The 22,502-nt window shown below is 46.0% G+C and overlaps 1 protein-coding gene across 4 annotated transcripts in view; it reads left to right on the forward strand.

Moving 5' to 3' along the window:
• DYRK1A (dual specificity tyrosine phosphorylation regulated kinase 1A) overlaps positions 1-22,502 on the forward strand; it is a 131,552-nt gene that overhangs the window by 74,053 nt on the left and 34,997 nt on the right. For 3 of the 4 annotated variants that reach the window (XM_060198694.1, XM_060198692.1, XM_060198693.1), the window contains one exon: positions 18,879-19,075. In XM_060198694.1, the coding sequence (XP_060054677.1) occupies positions 18,956-19,075 (120 nt within the window). In that variant the 5' untranslated portion in view covers positions 18,879-18,955. Of the gene's footprint in view, positions 1-2,556; positions 2,618-18,878; positions 19,076-22,502 lie in introns of those variants that run through there. The other variant, XM_060198695.1, reaches the window with a different exon arrangement.

The raw sequence follows: 22,502 nt of genomic DNA on the forward strand, positions 1-22,502 counted from the left end.
TTCAAATCACAATACACTCAGGAGCTAACCACTCACCTTGGGGGCCTTTCTTTTGTTTTCCAAGTCACTTAGGCTCCAACCCTCTTTGAACTATTTTGAATCCAGCTTGCATCCCTCCCATCTTTGAACTAAACCCACGGCCAAGTCCTTGGCCCTTCCCTCCGCTGCCCTTCATATGTCCTGGCTTTTCTTTTCCAACTCAGATCTAGCTCTGCTGGAACTTTTGGAGTACGCCCCAGGCTGATTTCTGCTTGTGGTTTCTCCTGATACAGTAATCCAGTTCCCACGCCGATTCTGTTACAGGTCGATCCACTGCCCCGTCCTGCAGATGGAAAGCGAGGCCCACACTGACTGGACTAGCCCGAGTCACACGGCAGCTCAGAAACGGGTGCAGTCACTCCTGAGCGTGGGCTGCAGTAACGAAAAGTGCCCGCTCCCGGCACAGCTCCACACCCCCGGCCCCCTAGACTGCCTTTGGGACTCTGGCCCTGCTCCCCAGCCAGACCGCAGGTCTCGGAGCTGCCGCCTGCAGGAGAAGTGGCCGTTGGCTGGCAAAGTCATAGGCCAGCCGCGTTGGAGGCAGAGCCGACGGTGGGCTTGCGAGAGCTTTGGGCTGCGCCCCAGGGATGGGGTGGCTGTGGCCAGACTCTGGTGTGCTCCCCACTCGCCACAGGGCCTTTTGGATGCTGTTGGCAAAGCTCATGGGTATCAGAGAACCAAGCTGAATGTTTTGCTAGGGTATTCTTTTAAATTGGAGGTGAGGTCCACTCACTTGGTCCAGACCTCTTTTTAAAATTCACCTCTCTTCTGGCCTCTATGTTCAGCATACCTATCTGTAGCAGAATTCAGTCGATGGGATTTGGGAAATTCACACCCCCCCCCCCCCAAGCCTCTTCACTCCTTTACTTCCCCACCCTCCCATCTTGGAGAGGGGACTCAGGCAATGACAAGGGTGTACTCCGTGGGAAGCTGATGTGTGGTCGCTGGTCAGTGGCCCTGCACTTAGGAGTTGTGGTCACTTGGGGGGGCCTCTAGGTGTGCCCTGCCACGTGCCGCTCGCACCCTCACCCAGAGCCTTTGTGGGTGCAAGGGGGCACTGGAATAGCACTTGGCATGGAGTAAGAGTTCAGAGCATGTCTCCACTTTCTGTTTCTTTTCCTGAGTATGAAAAGCCACTCACAGATCACTTAGGCACAGGCTGGTGGAGGCTGGCGTTATCCACGTCGCCATTACAAGGGACTTGGTCTGGGTTGGAAACTGCTGCTTATTTGAAATGAAAATGAAACCTCACTTTTTATTTCTGATGTCCGTTTGACTCCTTAGCAGGTTTGAAAAACTGTCCCTTACTGCTGATTTGAGTGAAAATTAATATCTTTTGTCAGGTACTGTTTTTTCCCCCCTTAGTGTTTTCAATTTGTGTTTTTCCAGAGCTTTCTTTATATACTAAGGACATTATGTAGCAGTTTGGACAGTGAGATTAAAAACTAGTTGTTTATTAACTTTATGTATTGGATAGAGACAGCCAGAAATTGAGACAGATGCAGATGGGGGAGATAGAGTGGGAGGGAGGAAAAGAGACACCTGCATCACTGCTTCACTACTTGCAAAGTTTTCTTCCTGCAGGTGGGGACCGGGAGCTTGGAGCTAGGTCCTTGCACATTGTAACATGTGCCCTCCACCATCCACCAGGGCCGGATAGTAACACTTTACAAAGCTGTTTCATTTGGTATGGAACTAAGAAGCAATTCCCCCCCTCTTTTTTATTTATTTATAAAATGGAAATACTGACAAGACCATAGAACAAGAGGGGTACACTTCCACCACCAGAAATTCATAGCAGTCCCTTCCCTCCCCCTTGATAACTTTCCTATTCTTTATCTCTCTGGGAGTATGAACCTAGGATCACTATGGGGTACAGAAGGTGGAAGGTCTGGCTCCTGTAATTGAAGAAGCAAAATTTAACCATGCTCGCACAGTTGATCTAGGAGAACTAGTTAGTTCTAGAGGGGAGTGTTTATTTGCTGCATAGACATATTTCCAATGAAGACTTACTTCACACACACACACACACACACACACACACACACACACACACACACACACACACACACACTAAATTTTACAATCACGATCTAACAGTTAACAATTTACTTAATGCTTAACTTTCAGTGTCTCTGGTCAGATGAATAAATCTTGCCTTTTGGGCATCTTGTAATGGAAAATCCCCATAAATACACAGTGTTTTAATTGGAATTACAAAGCCAAATGATTGCCTCACTGGATACTTTTAAGTATTATGCTGCAATTCAATATAGGTACCCAAGTACTTAACTAGATTTAAAAATATCTTGTATGTTTAACAGCTGTGCGGCTGAACTAGGAAAGAGGGAGCAGCTTGTGTGTGGGTCTCCTTTCCTGCCTGTGTGGTGGAAGGAGGGGAAGTTGAAAAGCTTTCTCCCTCTGCCGCTATTGCTGTGGCTGCTTTGACAGAAGACGGAGGTAAAGGTCAGGAAGAGAGATCGAGAGGGTTTCTTTCTCGAAAAATGTAGGGGCCTGGAACTTAGTAGCTTCTTCAGACACGTGCTACTTAAGGTGGCTTGGTCAGGACTTGTTGCAGGTAAAGAATCTTCCAGGGCCTGGGACCTGCCTGGGGGCTGGGTTCTGCTTGTGTTGTATTCCTCCTTGCCTCTTTTGGTCTCTGACCATTCTCCTTAGAGAGGAAGACTCCAACCAGATAGAGACCAGCTTTTTAATGACTTCATAATATTCCAGCTTTTAAATCTGTTGTGCTGAACTATTCCTCATCTTTGTGTACTTGAGATTTCTGAAAGGAAACTAGGGTTGAGACCTCAGGGGAGATCCGGCATGGGTGAAGGAGGGAGTTCTGTGGGTAACTCACTACATTGTGCATGACATTTAATAATTTGTAGATACATTAGATAATGTTGAGACAGTTTATCTTGTATAGAAATTAAAAATTTTTTTTTAGAATTTTTTTTTTTTTTAAAGGAATGAAGTTGGGACCCAGCCACCTAGTAAGAAATTGTGCCTTCTAAGTTCTAGACAGAAACTGAAGAGCACAATCTTTCCTCTCCTCTCCTCTGGCAGAGGTCTGTGTGAAATCTTAAATTCGTGACATATGAGAGAAAGGGATCTTTATACTTGTCAGTTGATAAGCCGAGCTATTTCCTCTCTGAGGAGCCGACTCGTTTGTCCCTTTGCTGTGTTTTTCTGTCTGTGCTAGTACAACCGTCAGTCCTGGTCTGATGTAATTAGAATTTTTTTTATTATCTTTATTTATTTGATAGAGACAGTCAGAAATCAAGAGGGAAGGTGGAATATAGAGAGGGAGAGAGACAGACCCCTGCAGTCCTGCTTCACCACTTGCAAAGCTTTCCCCCTGGAGGGTCCTTGCACACAATAACGTGTGCTCTCAACCAGGTACAGCACCAACCGACTCTAGTGTAATTCCTAAATAGGCTGAACCTTCCCGACGGTTTTGTAAATGAATATGTATATACCGAGTACACAGGACAGAGGGAGCCAGGGCACTGAAGTCAGGACCAAGGGCCCCGGGGGCTTTCCAGAGGTGATCGAACAGCCCAACACCTGGAGTTCACCTTCCTGGGTTACTCCAGTGCTTCCCCATAGCTGTCCTGCAGATAACTCTGGCTCTCATGAAAGCGAGTGAAAACCCACTCAGTGAACGCACTTTTCACACCAGCCCTTCAGGTGAGGCTGGGCGGTACTTGTCTTACGTGCTGTCTGTTTAGTATTTGCTAAGCCAGGGAGGAGACAGCTACTGCTGTGAGGGGCAGCTCGGAGTCAGAGTGCTGGCCTTGACCTCTGTCTCCCTGTGGCCTTTTCTCTTGCTGGAGGACAGCGAGTCCCAGGAGCTGGCCTGCCTCTGATCCCAGTAGTGATCATGCCTTAGCTTGCTCGGAAGACCCGGTTCCTTGATTATAAGCCAGTACAGTTTGTCAGTTTGCATGACAAGTCACCATCGGAAAACTTGAAGTCTTCCTGGTTGTTTTTTTTGAAAGCGGAGCTGACTGAAGCTGGATGACTGCATCTTCCAGCCTGCGGGTGGCCGGAGTCAGGGCACCCACGAGGTGGTGCTTGTTACCTTAAGGACTGAGCTGGGAATCAGCAGCCAAGACTGTCCCGTGCAGATCTTGTGGATTCTCTCCATCTAGTAGATGTTTCCCTCTGTGTTTTAGGAGGTTAGGTTGGTCTGAGGGTTAGCTTGAATGTGTTAGAACTCTGCTGGAAAGAGGTTTCTGGAATCGAGGCCCTGCACCTGTTTACGTGCCCATTCAGGCTCTGTGGGGAGACGTGGAATGGCCTGAAGGGGCTGCTTCGGCAGCTCCTGTCTCGCGAGCTGTTCCCGGGTGCAGTTATCTGGCTTCCACTCGTCCAGAAGGCATCCTTCCCCGCTCATCTGTGCGGGAGTGGCCAGTGACACAGCTTCTAAAATTAAACCTCGACCATACACGAGCTTCCTTCTGGTTTCCCCATGACTGGGGTGGGAGGATTAGAGAATGCATGTATTTAAACAGTTACTCACAATCGCTGGAGACATGCAGCTTAGCTAGCAAGTATCGTGCCTCTCTGAAAATGGCGGCGCTTTGGCCTGCAGGCCATGTTCCGTACAGATGACTGTGGTCCCAGTTGCTGTTGCTGTGTTAAGATACACTGCTTTCTTTTTTGCATATGGTGTTTCCAGTAGGGCTTTGGTTTTCAGTACTTCAGAGGTTTGTCACATTCAAATCAGTTCCCAGGTAATCACACCTAAAATCCTGTGAATTTACTATATATATATATATATATATATATATATATATATATATATATATATATATATATATATATAATCCACGCACAGAGTATCCATTGTGTGTGCGTACTTAGTTTTTGCCACTTGGCCTATAGTCCGCACGGTTCCACCTCTTGGTGGATGGAGACGCTTCCCCACCTGGGCTCTCCGGTGGTGGTGGGCCTCTCACCCAGGTCCTCAAGCACAGCACACCGGGTGCTCTGCCAGGTGCCACTGCCCAGCCCCGGTATGCTCGATCTGCTGCGGCACGTTAACAGCTTTCATTTCGTGTTGGCATTTCTCACCCCCTGCCAGGTTGATTCCCTTTAAAAGCAGCAGGTTTGCATTTGTGTTTTTCTGGACGCCCACTTTTTGTTCGCTCCTGATTCCACAGTAAGTGACACACACTTGTGCTCTAGTCTGCTGTGTGCTGAGTTGTTGAAGTAGTTGAGCTTAATTAGAAAGTTCGTGGGTATATATATATATAGATATATATATCTATATATATATATATATCTTTACTTACCTGTGTCTTTTACTTCAGGCTTTCTAGCACCTTCTTCCCCAACTCCAGGGCTCAGAGGCTACCAGATCTCTGGTTTCTGCTAAATGGAGGCATATTTTATTTGAATGAGCTTATTATTGGCTGAACATTTTAGTTTTATGGATACTGTGAGAAAAATAAATTTTCTCTGCATTTGGAATTTTCACGACTATTGATAGCTGGTACTGTTATCTGCTGTATTTTTGTTATTTGAAACTGACCTGTATGTTTTTAGAATGTTGCAAGAAATATAAATTCCCCCCTTATTATGTCAACAACATTCACGTTATAATCATCTGTGGAATCCAGCAGCCCTGTCGTGGGTGACTATTTTGGTCTTTTATGTGTTCCAGGTGCTGCTACTACCGCAACTAAGTTCTTAATTCAAGTGTAAGAACTCGGTTTGCCTTTTGTAGTAAAAGGGTTAAGGATCCATTTACGCTTGGGCTCGGGGATTTTCAGTTATCTAGTTGTTGAAGATAGTTTAACACCACAGAAATAATGTGCGCTATTAAATCCAGAGTGAATGAATGAAATACGTACATCGTGTCCTAATCTGAAAGCACCAAGACTGCTCTTCTTGACGTTTAAATACGGTAGATATTTTATCTCCTCCCGTGACCCACTAGTCTGTCTCTCAGCCTCAACTGTCCCTCCTCTGTGGTGATTCGGGGCTATCACTTGTATGTCGGTTCTTGTCTTCTTCACTGGGTGTCTACACTCCAGAGCAGTGTGACCGTGATTTACCTCTGTGAGGACTGTAAACTGTACAGCACGTCACTTTGCTGCAGCCAGTCAGCTGTTTTTAAACATTCTGCTGAGGAATGACTTTACAGTTTGTCTCCTGGTGCTTCTCTGCTTGTGTAGATCTCAGTTTCTGAGACATTTTCCTTCTTGGAACAGTTTTTGAGTGCAGATCTCTTCTGTTCACAGAGCTCACTTATTTGATAAAGTGCCCTGTCTTCAGTGTGGAGAGGGGTATTTTCCCTGGACATAGACTTGTAGGTTAAGAGTCTCTTCTTTCATCACTATGAGAGATCACAGATTCCTCCCTGGCTGTTTTCTGACTTCTTCCTCTGCCAGTGGTCTCCAGCAGCTTGGCTGAGGGCTTTGTGTTGGGTGGCGGCGGCTGGTGCGCATGGATGGGTGCCCACGTAGGTCCTTGGTGCTGTCGCTGAACGTGGACTGTGTCTCGACATCTTTCATTGACTTCGGAGAACTTGGACTAGTATCTCTTCATATATTTTTCTTTCCTATTTCCTCTCTTTCTCTTTTGATTCTTTTAAAAAAAATTTTATTTATTCCCTTTTGTTGCCCTTGCTGTAGTTATTATTGTGGTTATTGATGTCGTTGTTGTTGTTGGATAGGACAGGGAGAAATGGAGAGAGGAGGGAAGACGGGGAGAGAAAGACGGACACCTGCAGACCTGCTTCACCACTTGTGAAGCGACTCCCCTGCAGGTGGGGATCCAGCCGTGGCTCGAACTGGGATCCTTACTCTGGTCCTTGCGCTTTGAGTCATGTGCGCTTAACTCGCTGCGCTACCGCCCGACTCCCTCCCTTTTGGTTTTACTCCAAGCCAAGCCACACGGTGTGTTAGCTTGTGTTCCATAGGTCTGTTTTTTCTGGTTTGTTGTTGTTGTGTTTTTCCCACTCTATTTTGTATTTATTTTCAATGTGGTTGATTTTTATTGCTTTATGTTTGTTTGCTGATCTTCTCTTCTGAATACCTGTTCTGCTACTAAATCACTTCAGTGAAATTTTCATTTCCGTTTTTTAATTTTTTTTAAAGATTTTATTTATTTGTTAATGAGAAAGCTAGGAGGAGAGAAAGAACCAGGCATCACTCTGGTGGATGTGCTAGCAGCCAGGGTTGAACTGGGACCTCCTACTTGAGAGCCCTATGCTTTCTCCACTGCGCCACCCCCTGGGCTACTGATAGGTTCATTTTTAGGATTTCCATTAGGTTTGCTTTTTAAAGTTTTCATGAATCTGTCAATATCCAGTGTTCTCTTATTTTGTCATGTTTTTCTTTATGTTTTAAATCATGGCACCTTTTAAGCCTACCATTATTTTTATAGTTTCTGGGCCTAGAGATGAAGTTTTTTTTTCCCACCTGAATCCGGACCCCCTTTTGCAAGACTTTAGGGTGTTTCATGACCTTTGATAGTCTGTGCCTGAGCAGTGCCAGGTGTTGAGCTCTGCAGTTAGTGGGTGACAGTAGCACCCATTAAAATGTTGGACTGTGGTCCAGGAGGTGCTGCAGTGGATAAAGCATTGGATTCTCAAACATAAGGTCCTGAGTTCGATCCCCGGCAACACATGTACCAGAGTGATGTCTGGTTCTTTCCCTCCTATCTTTCTCATGAATAAATAAATAAATTAAAAAAAAAATGTTGGTCTGTCCATAAAAGGATGACAGAGGACCTAGTGGGGATTGTATTGCTAAGTGGAAAACTGAGAAATGTTACACATGTACAAACTGTTGTATTTACTGTCAAATGTAAAACGTTAACCCCCCAATAAAGAATTAAAAAAGTGTACAAAGGGGCTCAACTTAAAGTGTGGTGCTCCAAATTCTAAGATGAATCATGAGACAGTTTGTAGCATGAAAAAAAAAGTTGGACTGTGGTGGGCTGGGAGCTGGTATAGTGGCTAGAGCTCTGGATTGGTAAGAATGAGGTCCTGGGTTTGATCCCTGCTGTTGTTACCTGTTCCAGAGTGACGATACTTTTCTTTTGCTCGCTTCCCTGTAATACATAGAAAGCGCTGCTCTGTGTCTTGGTAGGCCGTCCCCCTGCTGGCTCATCATCTTTGCCTTTTAGATACAAGACGGTGCGCACCTCGGGGCCAGTTTAGCACCACTCCTGGAGCAGAGATTTTGCAGGGTCTCCGCTGAACGCTTGGTGTTTGTTTGTGCTTCTCCCCAGTCCCGTGTGAATTAGGGGAGTTTCAGCTCAGGCCCCCCTGCAGTTGTCCTTGGCCTGGTCTTCTGGACCTTCAGCTCACGCTAGTGACAGCGCCTGACCCAGTTGTCATGGGGCCCTGGGTTTGCACCGCACCACACGCCTCTCTCTGCTGCCCACCCCTCACCCAGCGAGGTTCTTTGGGCTCCCCTGCCCACGCTGTGCCTGGAGGTCACCTCAGGTGGAAAGTCCCCGGAAGTCCTTCCCCTTTGTCAGTGATGGCACCTCTTTACCAGCGTCTCAGGCGCCCACTCGGGTCTCGGCCTCCTGCGGCTATGGATGGGGGACCACACCGTCCAGTCCCCGCTGCTCTGAAATGGCCGCCGGGGAGAGGCTGATGGTGTAGGCTTCTAAAAACGACATTTTTATCCCTACCCTGCTCCCATCTGTAAAAAGGGCTGCACGGATTATTTCCGACTGAAGAACCTGAGCATTTATTTAGCTGTTTTGTGAACAATTTCATTGTGTTTGTAAATCAGTGGTATCTTGATTTGCTAGTATGGTCAAATGTGTGTCCACTTTATCTCTCCTTGATGGAATGAGAGCCTTTTGTATGTGGAGTTATACTACTCCAGGCTAGTTTTTTCATTGAGAGAGACACAGGGAGACAGAGATAGATGCCACAGTATTGGAGAGGGAAGGAGAGGCACCATTAACACTGGAGCTTCCTCCGTTGCCATAGCACCTTCTGTGCAGTGCCAGGGTTCGAAGCTGGCCCTTGTGCGTGTCATTGCAGATAGCCTGTCAAGCCAACTCTGACTCCTGTGTACACATTCTCCAGAAGATAAGAAATCACTTCATGTGCTTTTTAAAAGACTTATTTATTAATGAGAGAGAGGGAGAGAACCGGAGCACCACTCTGGCGTCTCAGTGCCAGGAATTGAACTGAGAAACTCAGATGCTTGCAACGTCAGTGCCCTGCACACTGTGCCGCTGCACTGCTGGGCTAGCAGTTCGCTTCCTCCCATTAGATAATTAAGTGTTCACAACAGAGCTTTGCGTATACATAGTAACTGCCCGGGAGTCCCGGCGGGCTGTGTGCTGTGTGGCTGGGGCATAAGGGTGAGCAGGGGAAGGGGCTGAAGCAGCGCTCTCTCCTGGTGCTGTGATAAGGCAATTCTTTCTTTCTGACTCGTGAGTCAGAATTAAACAAAAAGTAAAAATACTTCTTTGATCCTTACCCCTTTCAACTCCTCCCTCCCTTTCCACATCATTTCTTCATATTCTAAATATCTCTGATAGACTCAGTTTGTTCTTTCACTGGACAAATATTTATTGAATGCAGGCCGCATGCCTGACCCATTTTGGTGCTGATGACATCCCGGTGGATAAAACTTGGCACAGTCTGTCATCCCACCCCCTCCAGTCACCAGGGAAGTCAGGGAAGTGCACTGGGCGCCTCTTTTACTTCCTTTCCACTTAATTCTGGTTGCCTCCCCCTAATCCCCCCCCCCCGCCGTGTGTGTGTGTGTGTGTGTGTGTGTGTGTGTGTGTGTGTGTGTGTGTGTGTGTGTGTGTTGCACTACTCAGCTCTGACTTGGTGTTGGGAGTTGAACCCGGGATGTGGAGCCTTAGGCAAGAAGGCTTCTTGCAGAACCATTGCGCTATCCATACCGCCAGCCTCCTTAATTTCATAGGTGCTTCTGTTATATAACTGGCTTCAGGAGTGTTTCCATATTGCAGGGTAGAGTTTTAGTTTAGAGAAGAGCCCTCCCTCAGGCTGTCTTTGCTGTTTCTCTGTCTGCCTTTACTTTTGAGCCTCTCTGCCTCCCCGGAGTCTTGGAGATCTGTGAAAGAGGTGTTTCTCTGTGAGTTAGTATTAATCTCCATCTTGATGTGGTCTTGGATAGCTTGATTGAAGCAAGAAAGTTGCTTCACTTTGTAAGGAAACTTTACCGTTCAAATTTCATCAGACTTTTAAACTTTTATAGAAGCGTGCACTTTCAGCACAAGTTTACAAGATCTGCTCAGTTCAGGTTTAAAATGCAGCCACAACCCTATGGCTTCCCTCCAGCTTGCCCTTTGCACGTTGGGTGACAACTTAAAACACTATTTGGAATTGAACTCCAAACAGTGAGTTTGAAGACAGTCTTGAATTTAGTATTATAAGCCCATATAAAACAATAACATCTACTTCTAACAATGGATATTGTGATACATTCTATAAAATTCAGCTGTGCCATAGGATGAATTGAGTTCTTTTTTCTCATTAAGATTTGAACTAAAAGGGAAGATAAAAATATTACACTTGGTTGGGTGTACATGTTACCATGTGCAAAGACCCAGGTTTCAGCCCCCGCTCCCTGCCTGTAGGGCAGGTCTACAGGTGTCTTTATCTTTTCCTTTCCCTTTCAGTTTCCCTTTGTTGTCAGGAGCCATGGATTTGTAGTGCAAGCCCTAACAATAACCCTGGTGGTAAAAAGAAAAAAAGAACACAAATGATAACTTCAGAAAATAAAAACCATGTTGATTGACTTAATTATAAAGCCAGGCTGACAGGAAACCCATGATCATGTTAGTTTGTGTCTTGCAGTTTTACTGTGGAGGGAGAATGAATGAGTGGGTAACTTAGATTCTTTCTGAAACACACAGCAAGTGGGCTGAGCGTGGCCCACGCCTGGAACTAGTTCCCAGTGCTGGCAGCCTCAGCATCTGTTTTCACTTCACTAGTGGGGTAGACCGCTAACTTACTATCGTAGCTGCAGTGACACGGTATATAGTAGCCGGCTTTTTATTAGACACACAAGTGCCTTTTAAACCACACTGAAATTGTCTACAACAGTGCTCACAGAGACCACCAGCTTCTTCTTCTTCTTAAATTTCTTTATTGGGGGATTAATGGTTCATAGTCAACAGTAAAATACAATAGTTTGTACATGCATAACATTTCCACATAACAATACAACCCCCACTAGGTCCTCCTCTGCCATCATGTTTCAGGGCCTAAACCTCCCCTCCCCCCTTTTTTACTTTGGTGCAATACACCAACTCCAGTCTAAGTTCTGTTTAGAGTTTCTCCCTCTGATCTTGTTTTTTAATCTGTCTGTGAGTGAGACCATCCCATATTCATCCCTTTGTTTCTGACTTATCTCACTTAACGTGTATTTTTGAGCTTCATCCATGATGGGCTAAAGAAGGTGAATTCATCATGAACTTGAGACTTTGGAGTCTCAGGAATAAGAGTCTCTTTGCACAACCGTTACGCCATCTACCCTGTTCACATTTTCAGCTTCCCACATAACAATACAGCCCCCTCTAGGTCCTCCTCGCCCATCGTGTTCTAGGACCTGAACCCTCCCCCCACCCACCCCAGAGTCCTTTACTTTGGTGCAGTCCACCAGACCCGGTCCACGTTCTGCTTTGTGTTTGTTGTTCAACTGTTATTAAATTTTTTAAATTAGATTCGTTTCATTGAAGATGCCTTTAAAATTTAGATGGAAAAGAGTTTTGCCAATATTTTCCTCTAAGTATTTGATAGTTTCTGGTCTAATATCCAAGGGGTGTTGAAATTCTCTGTTACTGTGTTGCTGTTAATATATTGCTGTAGCTCTTTCAGTAGATATTTGATGTGTTTTGATGGCCTCTCCTTGGGTGTATAGATGTGAATAATTGTCAAGGAACCTTGATTGACTGATCCTTTGAACATTAAGTAATGGCCGTCCCTATCTTTCTAAGTGTTTGTTTTGCCCCCAGGGTTATTGCTGGGGCTCAGTGCCTGCACCACGAGTGCTCCTGGAGACCTTTTTTTTTTTTTTTTTTTAAATAATTATTTCTTTATTGGGGAATTAATGTTTTACATTCAACAGTAAGTACAATAGTTTGCACATGCATAACATTCCCCAGTTTCCCATATAACAATACAACCCCCACTAGGTCCACTGTCATCCTTCTTGGACCTGTATTCTCCCCACCCACCCACCCCAGAGTCTTTTACTTTGGTGCAATACGCCAATTCCAGTTCAGGTTCTACTTGTGTTTTCTTTTCTGATCTTGTTTTTCAACTTCTGCCTGAGAGTGAGATCATCCCATATTCATCCTTCTGTTTCTGACTTATTTCACTCAACATGATTTTTTCAAGGTCCATCCAAGATCGGCTGAAAACGGTGAAGTCATCATTTTTTACAGCTGAGTAGTATTCCATTGTGTATATAGACCACAACTTGCTCAGCCACTCATCTGTTGTTGGACACCTGGGTTGCTTCCAGGTTTTGGCTATTACAAATTGTGCTGCCAAGAACATATGTGTACACAGATCTTTTTGGATGGATGTGTTGGGTTCCTTAGGATATACCCCCAGGAGAGGAATTGCAGGGTCGTAGGGCAGGTCCATTTCTAGCCTTCTGAGAGTTCTCCAGACTGTTCTCCAGAGAGGTTGGACCAATTGACATTCCCACCAGCAGTGCAGGAGGGTCCCTTTGACCCCACAGCCTCTCCAGCATTTGCTGCTGTTACCTTTTCTGATGTCTGACCTTCTCACAGGAGTGAAGTGGTATCTTGATTTGCATTTCTCTGACAATCAGAGACTTCCTGGAGGCCTTTTTCTTTCTTTTCTTTCTCTTTTCCCTTTTCGTTGTCCTTGTTGTTTCATTGTTTTTATTGATGTCATTGTTGTTGGATAGGACCGAGAGAAATGGAGAGAGGAGGGTAAGACGGGGAGAGAAAGACAGACACCTGCAGACCTGCTTCACTGCCTGTGAAGCAACCCCCCTGCAGGTGGGGAGCCGGGGGTTAAGTATTTGTTTTAAGGTCTATCGTGTCAGATTGAGAATAGCTGTTCATGCCCCCTTTTTTTGTGGGCCATTGGCTTGTATGATAGTTTTCCATCCTTTCACTTTGAGTCTGTTTGTCTTGTTGAGTTAGGTGGGTTTCCTGTAGACAGCATATTGTTGGGTTGTCTTTTCTGATCCATCGTCCTATTCTGTGCCTTTTAATAGGTGAATTCAGGCCCTTGACATTTACTGATATTATAGAATGAAGATATTTTAATGCCATTATCCTAAAATTTTAAGAGTGTTCTGATACATGGCATGTTTATAATGATGTGATTGTTTATATAAGAGACCTTTCAGGACATCTTGCAGGGCAGAAGGTTTGCTCGTCTGAGAAGGTTTTTATGCCTCCACCTAGTTTGAATGACAGTCTAGCAGGATACAGTAGTCTTGGTTGAAAGTCTTTCTGCCTGCATTTCTTTCTTCCCCTTCCTTCCTTCCTTCCTTCCTTCCTTCCTTCCTTCCTTCCTTCCTTCCTTCCTTCCTCCCTCCCTCCCTCCCTCCCTCCCTCCCTCCCTCCCTCCCTTCCTCCCTCCCTCCCTTCCTTCCTTCTTTCCTAAGATTTTATTTATTAATGAGAAAGATAAGAGGAGAGAGAAAGAGCCAGACATCACTCTAGTACATGTGCTGCCAGGGATTAAACTTGAACTGCATGCTTGACTGTCTGGCACTTTACCCACTGTGCCACCTCCTGGACCACTTGAAAGCTCGATATCTGCCTGTCTGCCTGCCTGCCTGTCTGTCTGTCTGTCTGTCTGTCTGTCTATCTATCTATCTATCTATCTATCTCTCTCTCTCTCTCTGTGTGTGTATCTCTATCTCTATCTGCCATTATTTTCTGACCTTTAGTGTTTGTGTGGAGAAATCTGCTGCTAATCTTATGGGTTTTCCTTTGTAGGAGACTCTTTGTTTTTCTCTTGCGGCATTCGGTAACCTTTCCCATCCTTATTCCTTTTCATTCTAAATAAGATGTGTCTTGGTGTCTTTAAGTCTAGGTTAATTCTGTTTGGGACCCTCTGAGCTTCTTGTTTTTTTTTTTTTTTAAATCTTGTCTAGAGTAGGACACTTCTCAGACACCAGCCATTATGTCCTGTAGAGTGTTTCTTCCCCTCCCTCTCTTTCTTCCTCTGGTAAGCCAATAATGTGTTTATTACCTTTTTTGATGTCATCCCATATGTTTTTTTTTTTTTTTTTGATGTCATCCCATATGTCTCTGTTGTTTTTAGTATTCCTTAATCTCTTTTTGAGATCTCTTAGTTTTCTCTAATTCATTTTCAATCTTGCTAATTCTGCTTCCTGTTTGACTTAATCTGTTCTCCTCCTCTGTTGTTTTCTATAGCTCATTCATTTTCTGTTCTGATACTGTATTAGCTTGTTCAGCTAGTTGTGCTCTTAGCTCAGCTATTTCAGCTTTCAGCTCTCTAATCACCTCGAAATAGTGTTTACTTTTGGAGTCTCATTTGCTGTTTCCCCATTTCTCATTCTATTACTTTCAAACTCCTCACTCCTGTAACTAATACCTCAATTAATGTTAGGATCTTTTCCTTATTCTTATGTGCTTCTGCCTTTGGGGGGGTTTAATCTGGGCTTTTGTCCTGGTTCATTTCTCCTGTGTTTCTTCTTGGTTTAACCATTGTATAAGGTGTGTTATGAGGTCCCTCTCTCAGTACTATCCAGTCCACTAATCACACTTGCCTGGATTGACTTGTGTCTAAGTACCTACTTTTAAGAGTTCACAGCCATGGAAATTAACAGTTGTTTCAATGTCGTCTCAGTCCTTGAGGTGAAGCACGGTGGCTGTTAAACCCTCTTTTATTCTTTATCTTCCCTGTAGGCTGTGGGAGCCTGTGGCTTTTTAACTAGTAGATTTTTTTTAGCTTAATTACTCACTCCTAACCTAGAGATAAAACAGGGTGAGGGAGAGATAGCACAGTGGTTATGCCAGCTTCTCTGACAGCAGTCAGAGCCAAGAGCAGCAGCAGTCCTTGGCCCTGTGAGTTTCTAAACAAATGCTGCTTGTACTCCGTGGGTTCTGAGGCAATTATTCAACGTGTCCCTGAATTCCTTAGGGGGACAGTGTGGAAAGGCTGCCACTGTACAGCCTCACCTCCGGACCACTGGAGTGTGTGTCTTCACCCGAGCCGCCCCATCAGGTCTCTGCCCCTAGTGTCAGCACAGGGCCGCCCCGCTGCTGTTCAGCCTCCAGGGACAGTAGCAAAGGAGACTCACAGTTGCATTTGGTGAGTCTTAGGGGATCCTCTCCTCCTGTCAGCAGTTGATTTGTTAATGAAAGTCAGCCCAGAGGTGGCGCCTCAACTGGCAAACTGCCGGACTGTCAGCAGCCGCTCCGGAGTGGACACGGGCTTTCACCCCAGGAATCTCTCCGTAGGCCCCTCTTGGACCACGAGCCACACGTGTTTACACTCACCTGTGACATGGTGGGTTCCCAGAGTATTCCGAGTCTTGTCTTGTTGTGTGTGTTCTTCCGTGATCCGCTTTGTTATTCTTAGTCAACTGGGAGAAGAGAGACACACAGCTGCTGTTACTCTGTAGCCCACCTGTGGAAGTATCCCTCCCTTTTTCCTTCTCTCTCTCCAGGCCCTGAAGACCACCTGATCCTTTGTCATCTCACATATGCATAATGTTATCTAGGTAAAGGGGTAAAAAAAAACCCTCAAAACTCAACTTTGGGGGAGGATAAGTCATTCAGTGTATTGTAGTAAAAATGTAACTTATCTTTTTGGTTATCTGCTACTTGGAAAAGATAAGCTTTTTTCTAAGTAGTGAAACCGTGCAGCTTAGCGCCACCTTCTAGGGTGTCACACACGCAGACTCTCAGTCCCTAACCTGTTTCTACTGATGGTGATCACGCACACCGTCCGTGTTTGCAAAGCACCGTCACAGATCCTGAGTGGCACACTGACTTCTTCTAGATCTCAGACACACTGGCTTTTAGAAAAATAAGTAGGAAATACTAGAAAAACACGGTTTACCAAAACAGATATACAGGGAGACACAAAGTCTCAGTATAGTCTTATTAAATAAGTTCACCCCCCCCCCCACACACACACACAGAACAAGACCCTGTCAAGTCCAGATGCTTTCACCAGTGACTCCACCAGCAAACGGCGGTCACTGCCACAACGTATTCCAGGAAGGCAGAACACCGGGTGCCTGCCGGTGGATGTAGGAAACACAACGCTCGCTCATGAGGAGCAAGTTCTGGCAGTCAAGGGTTAGGAGGGAACTTGGTCAATTGAATAATGGCTGTCACCCACGTTGCTGCTGAAGTTGTGTGCCTGGGCCTTCTGTTCTTGTCCTCACTGTCTTGGAGAGGAAAGCGGGGAGATGCTCAGCTGGCAGAATGTCAGCTTGTATGTGGACGTTTCGGTTTGACCGCGTAGAATGGTTCTCTGGTTTCTCCCTCTCGCTTTCTTGTGTGCATTCTCTCTCCTCCTCTTCCTTTCCCTCCCTCTCCCCCATATCTCTTTCATTCATTTGTAATGAGTGAAAGAAATCTTTAAAAAAGTGGGGGGTCGTCATGTACCCAGGAAAGCACTGACTAGGTGGTGCGGATAGATCTAACCGCAAACATTCTGTTGGTCGGCGCCCTTTGATGGAGACAGTTCATGTCAGTAAAGCTCTAACATGAGTTTATTTGCCGTGGCGAATCGAGCTGATTCTAAACCAAGTGAGCAAACACTTAGGAGCCAAGTCCTGTGATATTAAAACTTCTAAACCCGCCATAATTTATACCACGCCTAGCTCTCACACCAAGATGCGACAAGTCCAGGCCGGTTCGTGTTCAGAAAGACAGGCAGGAGAATTTGGAAGCAGACCTACCTGGGCGGGTGTGTTTGGGCGTGCAGTTAGGCCGAAGGAGGTGTCGCAGAGCACCGTGGAACGATTGTAGTGACGGGCCAATCTGGAGAGAGGTGACACTTTACCCCTATCGCCCGGGTGCGTAGACAGTGGGTCTGGGAGCACTGCCCATTTAGAGGAGAAGTTAAAGCCTAGCTTCCAGAAGGCAGTGTGGAACTTGCTATAGAAGTTTCTGAGCAGACACCAGAAGCACTTGGGTAAAGAACACATACACTAAGAGGGCCGCTGCGAGTCACTCGTTACCAGCAGCGCTCTCAGAGCTGAGATAGGTTCTCAGAGTCTGTTCCCAAGCAATGTTTCGAACCTTAGTAGTTTATATGAAAAGGATTTTCTTGCTAGAACATTGGAAAAGCACCGTGAGTGGGCACAGTCACTATGAAGTGCTCAGACAGCTCCCTGTAAGGACCGAGATGAGAAGTGCTGTGAGGCAGGGGCGGCTCAGCTTGTTAGCACCCGCTCACTCACATGTCTGAGGCCTTGGGCTCACTCCCTGGCACCACCTTTTGCTAGAGCCGAGCAGCGCCCTGGTCTCTCCTAGAAATCACTAGATACTTAGGAAGCCGGTGCCCCACCTCTCCGTGCCCCCTGCGCGCATGCGTGCATGTGCACACGCGCGCGCGCGCGCGCTGCGCGCGCGCGCGCGCACACACACACACACACACACACACACACACACACACACACACACACACACACCCGTTTTAGTTAATGAGTCGAGTAGACGAGAAATTCAAGTGGCGCTTAGACTTGGGGCGGGGGGAGGAGTGAGCTTTGCTCTCTTGAGCTCAAGTCTGGGCATTGCAGTAGAGGATGTGTTCTTCCCAAGCCTAGAACTAACTGTCCCGTGGTGCTCTGCTGCTCACGACAGTGACAGGCTGCTGCTGGTAGCCAGTGGCTGCTGATCGAGGGGCTGTTAGTAGGCCTGTCACAGCTCTGATCCCGCCCCACGGCTACGGCAGGCAGATGTTGACGCCGCCATGATCCGGAACGTAGGTGCCCAAGGCCACAGAGCCTAAGTTTCAGCTCTGCTCTTCAGTTTTGGGCCAAAACTGTTAAGTGTTTGAAAGACTGGACTTTAGACAGTTGTATGTTGGTGCTGAACACTGGTCTGGCCGTTTGGTGACTAGGGCCATAACACTGTCTTGACTTTAGACTATAACTAAAAATGTGTTTAAACATAGGATGAAAAGTTACACTTACCTGCTCATTTATTTAGTTTGGGTGCAGCTGGGGCCGTACACATGTGTTTCACTACTCTGGGGCACTTTTCCCTCCATGGGGGAGGGGACTGACATGACACCTTGTCACAGCATCTACCATGTGACACTAGGTCTTGCAGTGGTCAGCCACTAAATACCATTACGGACCAAAGTGTTCTCTTTTCATTTCTGTGGCGAACACCGTGCCCATGGTCCTGGCTGTAGGGTGGGTCCGTGTCGACTTCACTCAGTGGTGCGGTAAGTAGCCTGCCCCAGTGTCTTGCTGCTGTGCTGAGGGGTAGGGAGGAACCCAGCTTCCTGTGCCGGTGACGTGACGCCCTGCGCCGCACTGCGCCACACATCCCGGGCCAGAAGTGCTGAAGTGCCGCCTGCCACACCCCTGGCCAGCGCAGAGCAGCGCCTCTGAGCTCCGATTTGTCAACTGACAAGGTCTCACTTGTGAAAACAAGCATTAAGAGTTCTTTCTGTTGGTGCTTTACAAAAAGACTTGCTTAAGAGTCTCTCAAGACTGATCTACACATCTGTCTTCGTTTTGATCCCCGTATTTGTACAGTTTCATACGTAGTTGTTAGATATGTTCTTGTTTGTTGCCTGAGCGGCTTTAGTGTGGCTGCACATTCGTAAAGGACTCCTAGGTGAAGAAATCAACATCCTCTGAACCTTACTTCTCGTCTTCTTGCAGGAGGAGAGACTTCAGCATGCAAACCTTCATCTGTTCGGCTCGCACCGTCATTTTCATTCCATGCTGCTGGCCTTCAGATGGCTGGACAGATGCCCCATTCTCATCAGTACAGTGACCGTCGCCAGCCAAACATAAGTGACCAGCAGGTCTCTGCCTTATCTTACGCTGACCCGATTCAACAACCTCTAACTAACCAGGTAAGCTCTCGATGAATCAGGCCCGGCCGTTCAAACGGCGGTGCTGCTCTTGTGGCGGGAGCTGTAGCGCTTGACCCTTTCACACGGAACTCGGGGCTGACAGGAAAAGTGTGTGGTCTGCACCGCCGAGTCTGCGGGGTTGCCTGTCACTTAAATGCTCCGATAAAACCCCGCTTTCTCTTTCTGTGACAGGGAGGAGAGAGGGTCCATCTGAGGTATGCTAGTTAAAATAAAGAAGCAAGACTTATATCATGGAAAGGGCAAGAAGCAGAAAGATACAAGTCACACGGGAGCAAGTATGTAGGCTAGGAGCGCAGACTTAGAGGGCTGATTTTCTGCTGTCAAAAAGTGCTTTTTAAATATCTTTATAAAAGTAAGCATGAAACTCCTGAAACTAAGAAAGTATCATGTGAACTAACCCTGTTGTTCAGTCTGATATTCAAACCAGAGAGTCATTATTTCCCTTGACGGGTGGGGAGAATAGAGGGGACGAGGCCCGTGTGCCTGAGTGTGCACGTACGTGTACTTTCTCCCCCCTCTCTCCCTCTCCCTCCCACCCCCTCTTGCACGGGGGGTACTATGCATGTATATTTTCGTATCTTCCTGAAGTCAACTGCATCCACCACATTGACTTCTGGTTTGGGGTGATTTTTTTTTTTTTTAAACTCACTGTAGTTCTAGTCAAGTTTCTTTCTCCACCAGAATGTGTGTGACAAGTACCTAAGTGGCTTCTTAGTAAGCTTAGAAATTTTGTCTGTCCCACCGAGTCCCCCTTTATTTATTTATTGGATAGAGACAGATTGACATGGACAGGGGAGTCGGAGACATCTTCAGCATTTCCCCTGTAGGTGGGGGCTAGGGACTTGCGCCCAGGTCCTTACGCCCTGCAACATAGACATTTAGCCTGTGCACCACTGCCGAGCCCTCCCTCCCCTTTCCTTTTTAATTTGAGACTAACAGTGGCTTATAAGATTGTAAGCTTATGGTTATTGTTCCACACCACATCCACCGCCAAAGTGCTCCTCACTTGGTCTAGGTCTTTGACATATCATAGGATGATCAAAACCTGGGGGCATGTGGAAATATTTCACCTCTTCTATTATTATTTTTTAAAATATATTTTAATATTGCATTTTATTGAGAGAGGTAAAGGAAGACCAGAGCACTGCTTAGCTCCGGCCGATGGTGGTGCTGGGGATTGAGCCTTTGAGTTCAGAGCTTCAGGCATGAAAGTCTTTGCTGAAGGATCATGCTGTCTCCCCAGTCTCTATTATTATTATTATTGATTTTATTCATGAGAGAGCGAGAGAGAACCAGAGCATCACTCTGGCACATGTAATGCCAGGGATTGTACCTCACTCTTCAGAGTCCAACATCTTAACCAGTATACCACCTCCTGGACCACTTCTGTTTATTCTGTTTTTACAGAGCACTAGTCAGCTCCAGCGATGGTGGTGCAGGGGATTGAACCTGGGGCCTCTGGCGCATGAGTCTGTTGTGTTAACTGTTGTTATATTTTTCCTGGATCTTAGAAATACTCATTTTGGGTCATCTCTGGGCCTCCCCTGCTCTAGGCTAATTTTTAAAATTTATTTTCAAGATAGAGACAGGGAGAGGGGAAGAAGCCACAACACCAAAACCTCCTTCAGTGTGGGTGGTGATGGGAGCTGGTCTGTGTTGCACAGACGGGGAAGCAACACACGATCCAAGTGAGCTGTCGCCAGCCCAAAGCTATTTCTTCTGGATGATCTGAAGGAGATGTGTTTGCTCTGATTCACTGACTTGTGGTTTAGATGAGCACCTGGCTACAGTAAGTAGCCTTGTTCTGGGCGCCCTGGTATACATTGTAAGAAGATTCTGCTAGTAGATTAGCTGGCCTCACATCTGTCAAATGTACGCCACATTTCAGTACCATTTTCAAGTGAGTAGCCAATGAGGAGGATTATGCCAGAGCTCACACATTATGTGGAAACTTGAGAAGTTGTGTGTTTGAGAAATGGAACTGTTGGGCCAGGTTGTTCAGGTGTGGAAATTATTTGATTTTATACCAGAAGAGAGCTCTCTGGACATCCAGAAAATAATAACAGCACAACCGTCCTTTGCATTGTGCCTTATAGAAGCAAAATGTATGGGAGTCGGGCGGTAGCGCAGCAGGTTAAGCGCACATGGCGCAAAGCTCAAGACCGGCATAAGGATCCCAGTTCGAGCCCCTGGCTCCCCACCTGGGTGGGGGGGAATCACTTCACAGGCGGTGAAGCAGGTCTGCAGGTGTCTGTCTTTCTCTCCCCCCTCTGTCTTCCCCATCTCTATTTCTCTCTGACCTATCCAACAACAGCGACATCAATAACAAAGACAATAATAACTATAACAATAAAACAAGGGCAACAAAAGAGGTTAAATAAATATTAAAAAAAAATAGAAGCAAAATGTATTTGTGCTCAATTTTCCTGCTTGTTCACAAGCGGCCTGTTAGGTGGTGCATCTATTTTTAACATGCTGTAGAGCTGAAGGGGCTGCGCTTGCATTGGTCACTTCTCCCAGTGTGTAAGGAGGAGAAAGACTGGCTTCTGCTCCAGCCTGCTCTCGCTCTAGATAGATACACTGCCCTTTCAGCCCGAAAGCACCTGGAGTCTGCGGAGGACTGGCGCACACTTCGTAGTAGTAGTTTTTTATGGCTGTTATCGCAGCAGGTAATTTAGTTAGCAAGTGACCTTTTTTAGATACAAAGAGCATCTTTTATTTCATGTTTAATTTTAAATAAAAGATACTTCACCTAGTATTTCCATTAAATGCTGTACAGTGTTTTAAAAGATGTATACCATAGAGACTGACTATAAAGTAATAATATTTAACCAAATATTGTTATCAAGCCCCAGAGATCTCTCATCCTAATAAGAAGAGATCTTTTGTAATGTCTCTCGTGTAAAACACTAAAGCTGTACGCTGACATGATGCTGCCTGCACGTCCTAAGTTTCGGCCAGGGTCTGGGTTCATGATCTGCCTGTGTGACTTCAGTCAGCTCATATGGATTCTTTGTTCCTTGAATAAGTAAGATGTGGACCTTAGACCAGACGCTCCCACTCCGACCTCCAGGACCTTCTAGACCTCACTGCCCAGAATTTCACTATTTGAGTTACATCTTTCCTGGTCAATCATCCTCTTAAGTATCTTTCAAACAGCGTTTATTGTATAAGCAAATTGAAACGAGGTAACATGAACTTTTCTTTTCTTTTCTTTTTTTCTTTTTTTTTGGGTCAGTTGATCTCTTCTAGTTGAGTGTGTTTTGTACAAATTTAAGCCAAAAGATCAACTTAGGGAGCGAGAGATGTAGGGCAACTAAGTGTAGGAAGCGCCATTGATGTTTCCAAGTGCTGAGTCTCTCTGGGCTTGTTCTCCGCAGGGCTTTTCGGAGTTGTCCAGTGACTC

This window comes from Erinaceus europaeus, chromosome 9, assembly GCF_950295315.1.
Source record: "Erinaceus europaeus chromosome 9, mEriEur2.1, whole genome shotgun sequence".
Lineage (NCBI taxonomy): Eukaryota > Metazoa > Chordata > Mammalia > Eulipotyphla > Erinaceidae > Erinaceus > Erinaceus europaeus.